Consider the following 3,081-nt stretch of genomic DNA (forward strand, 5'->3'; position numbering starts at 1 on the left):
TTTTTCCCCAAAACTTTGTCTTCAAAATAAGGGTGCATCTTATATTCCAAAAAATATGGTAGTACTTTTTAGATAAAAAAAATAATTTCTTAGTGTAAAAATTCGAAACATACATAGTCTAATTATTTATTGTAACAGTGCTGAAAAGAAAATGGAATTCAATTTTGTACATTTTAATTTTAATTTTCACAAAGGCAATATAATACTATAATGGTTACCTGAAAATATAATTTTTAGATGGGTGGATGACTTCATTGTTAAGGTATACAGTCATGCTTGTGGTACGCTCACAAAATGATAATTTCCAAATAGAACACTTCTGGCAGTAGATTTTACATTTTGACACTACTTTTTGTCTGAAATATGTTTTTGAATTTATAACAGTGACTGAAATTTTGTACAATAAAATTTTACTTATAGAAAGTCAAACATTAAAAGGAAAATACTTAGAATGTGGAACTGAAAAGACTTTATTTGTATGTATTGCTGTTGATTGTGTATAAAAGTATTTGTTTAGCATATTAGTATAAGGCAGTCTTTTAACATTGGAACAGAAACCCAAGTAAGTTATGTTTAATGATATTTTTTGCATTTCTACACAGTTGAGAATGACTCCCCTACATTGGGCAGTTGAGCGAGGTCACGTGGATGTAATTAGATGTCTTATCACAAGTGGTGCAAATGTGCATGCTGTGAGTAAGTTTGAAAAGAAACCAGCAGATATTGCTGCAGATTGTAACAGGCATGACATTATGAATTTATTAATGGTGAGTAGTTGGAGGTTAATATAGTTATTTATCTGTATGTTTAATCATACAATTAGTGTCATCACGAGATTTGATAACTAGATCCAATCTTTGAGATGAAAACCTAAAAATTTAACTTGTTATATTGAAATCTATATCGCTGTAATCACATCCTTTTTTTGCTTAATTAATTATATTAACAGTTTAATGCTACAGTTACCTGTTTCTTTATTAACACTACAATTTTTCTACCTTCCATACATCATAGAATAGGAAAGTGTTTTTACAATATATTCTGTAACATAACTCTCCCAGTGGAGGTCACTTTTAGGTTCCCCTTACGCTGGAACTGGAGTGCAATAAAGTGGAGTAATTGCAAACCACAGGGGTGGCCAAAAGCCAGATAATTGGATATGCATATTGTTACCATAAATCATGAAGAGATTACAAAATATTTTATATAATATGGATATTTTATTTTCAACATTTGCCTTCTTTGTTTCCTTTCAAAGTCAGCATGAAAGCAATTTTGTTTATAGTCATGAATCTTCAGTGCATTTTTTGGTTGTTCAATGTTAATAGTGAAGATGTTGTAGAATTCACAAAATTTGTTTTTGGGAGAGTAACTTGTTAATTTCAGGAATTAATTGTTCATAACTCTATGAAACTGTTAGGGTTGGTGGACGGAAGCTTTTGTGATTCTGTATTGACTTCACTCCTTTTCTGCATCATGTGTGTGTGTACATGTGTACTAGTATCTTGTAAAGTTTAGCAATTATTTCATGGGGTATATTTATTTTATATTGATAATATTAATGTTTGTTAACTCTGTTGTGAAATTGGTAGTTATTAGCTCTTTCAAAACTCATGTTTGGAAGTTAGTTTGTGTTAAATTTCTTGACAGAACATGGTACCACAAACTAAATCTGCACAAGCAAAGTCTGTGGAACATGAGAAAAATTCACAAGTTAAGATGATCACTCCTCAGAAGAAAACCCTGCTAAAGGCAATCAAAGTTGAATTAGTGACATCAGGAACAACTGAGAAAACATCTGGAGGTCCTACCACAACACAGGCGTGTTCTACGAAAATCATTCCAGCTAGGCCTGTTCAATTACATCCAAATTTAGCTGCCTTTGCTTCTGCCATAGCAACATCTGGCCTTAATAACAGTGTGAAGAACAAGCATTGTGAATCTGATGAAGGTAAAAACATTGTTCAAAATTATGTTGGTGTATAATACAGAAAGTATTTACAAAAACATATGTATTAATACACTTATTTTGTTGTATTTATATTTTTCTAGTTGGTGTAAATAGGCCTGTTTGTCTTTGTAAAACTAGAAACTTATTTTCATCAGATGTATCCAAATTTGAAATGGCATTGTAAAAGCTATGAAGTATTTTGTTGATCATGTTTTTTTGAAACCTTAAGTGAAAACGTCACATGAAATTAATGTATATATTTTTTTAAACACAAAAAAAACATTCTATTCAGGATTCAATTGACTCTCGCAGAATATTCTGCATCATGTATGATAAATATCATCATGGTTTAAAATGATTTATAGATCACAAATTATAAAAGCATATGAGAAGGTTCACCAAAATCACAGTTCTTATTTCATTTCTAAGACCTTTAACCCTATGTGCTCAAGGCCAGTCCATTGGACTGAGCCATATTGGTAAGTTAATCTTTACTTTAATTCCAAATTTACCTGATGTACCTTCATGAAATTTGGTAAGCTTTTAGTAAATATTACTAGTATGTTGTATAAAAAATAATCAGAATTTTTAATAAAGTATTTCTGCTAAAGGTTTGTCTCTGAATTTACTTTAATCAGCTTGAATTAGACATCTAGTTTAAGTGCAAGGTGATTTTTCACGTTAAGAATAAAAATACTTTTATCATCTTACAGCTTTCTGATTACATTTTCTTAACCTCTAAAACCACCTAAATTAATATCAAAAGTCTTTTTTTTTCAAGCACATTATATTTAATCTATTATTTTCTCTACCCTAACACTACATGGACCCATTGCATTTCACTGATCTTATAACCACCACAAACAAATTTGAAATAAATCTAAATTACCATTTTTTTCTAGAAGACAGTAACAGTGTATGTATGTTTTCATTTAATGGCATTGTTTTATCACATTTTCAACCATACCTAATTGCTAAACCTGCATAACAAAGTATAAGTTGTCCAGTGAGCACGTAGCTCAAATTACAGTAAACAAACTATTGACTTATGTAATTCATGGGCAACTTGTGTGCATACCTTACTGAGAAAAGTTTTGTATTTAACTTTTTATAATTTTTTTTTTTATATT

At 30.1% G+C, this 3,081-nt stretch overlaps 1 protein-coding gene across 2 annotated transcripts in view; it reads left to right on the forward strand.

The window, feature by feature from the left end:
• LOC106471838 (GA-binding protein subunit beta-2-like) overlaps positions 1–3,081 on the forward strand; it is a 71,760-nt gene that overhangs the window by 50,036 nt on the left and 18,643 nt on the right. For both annotated transcript variants that reach the window (XM_013932458.2, XM_022400445.1), the window contains 2 exons: positions 603–767; positions 1,651–1,951. In XM_013932458.2, the coding sequence (XP_013787912.2) occupies positions 603–767; positions 1,651–1,951 (466 nt within the window). The remainder of the gene's footprint in view (positions 1–602; positions 768–1,650; positions 1,952–3,081) is intronic.

The sequence above is a fragment of the Limulus polyphemus genome, unplaced genomic scaffold, assembly GCF_000517525.1.
Source record: "Limulus polyphemus unplaced genomic scaffold, Limulus_polyphemus-2.1.2 Scaffold4896, whole genome shotgun sequence".
Taxonomy (NCBI): domain Eukaryota; kingdom Metazoa; phylum Arthropoda; class Merostomata; order Xiphosura; family Limulidae; genus Limulus; species Limulus polyphemus.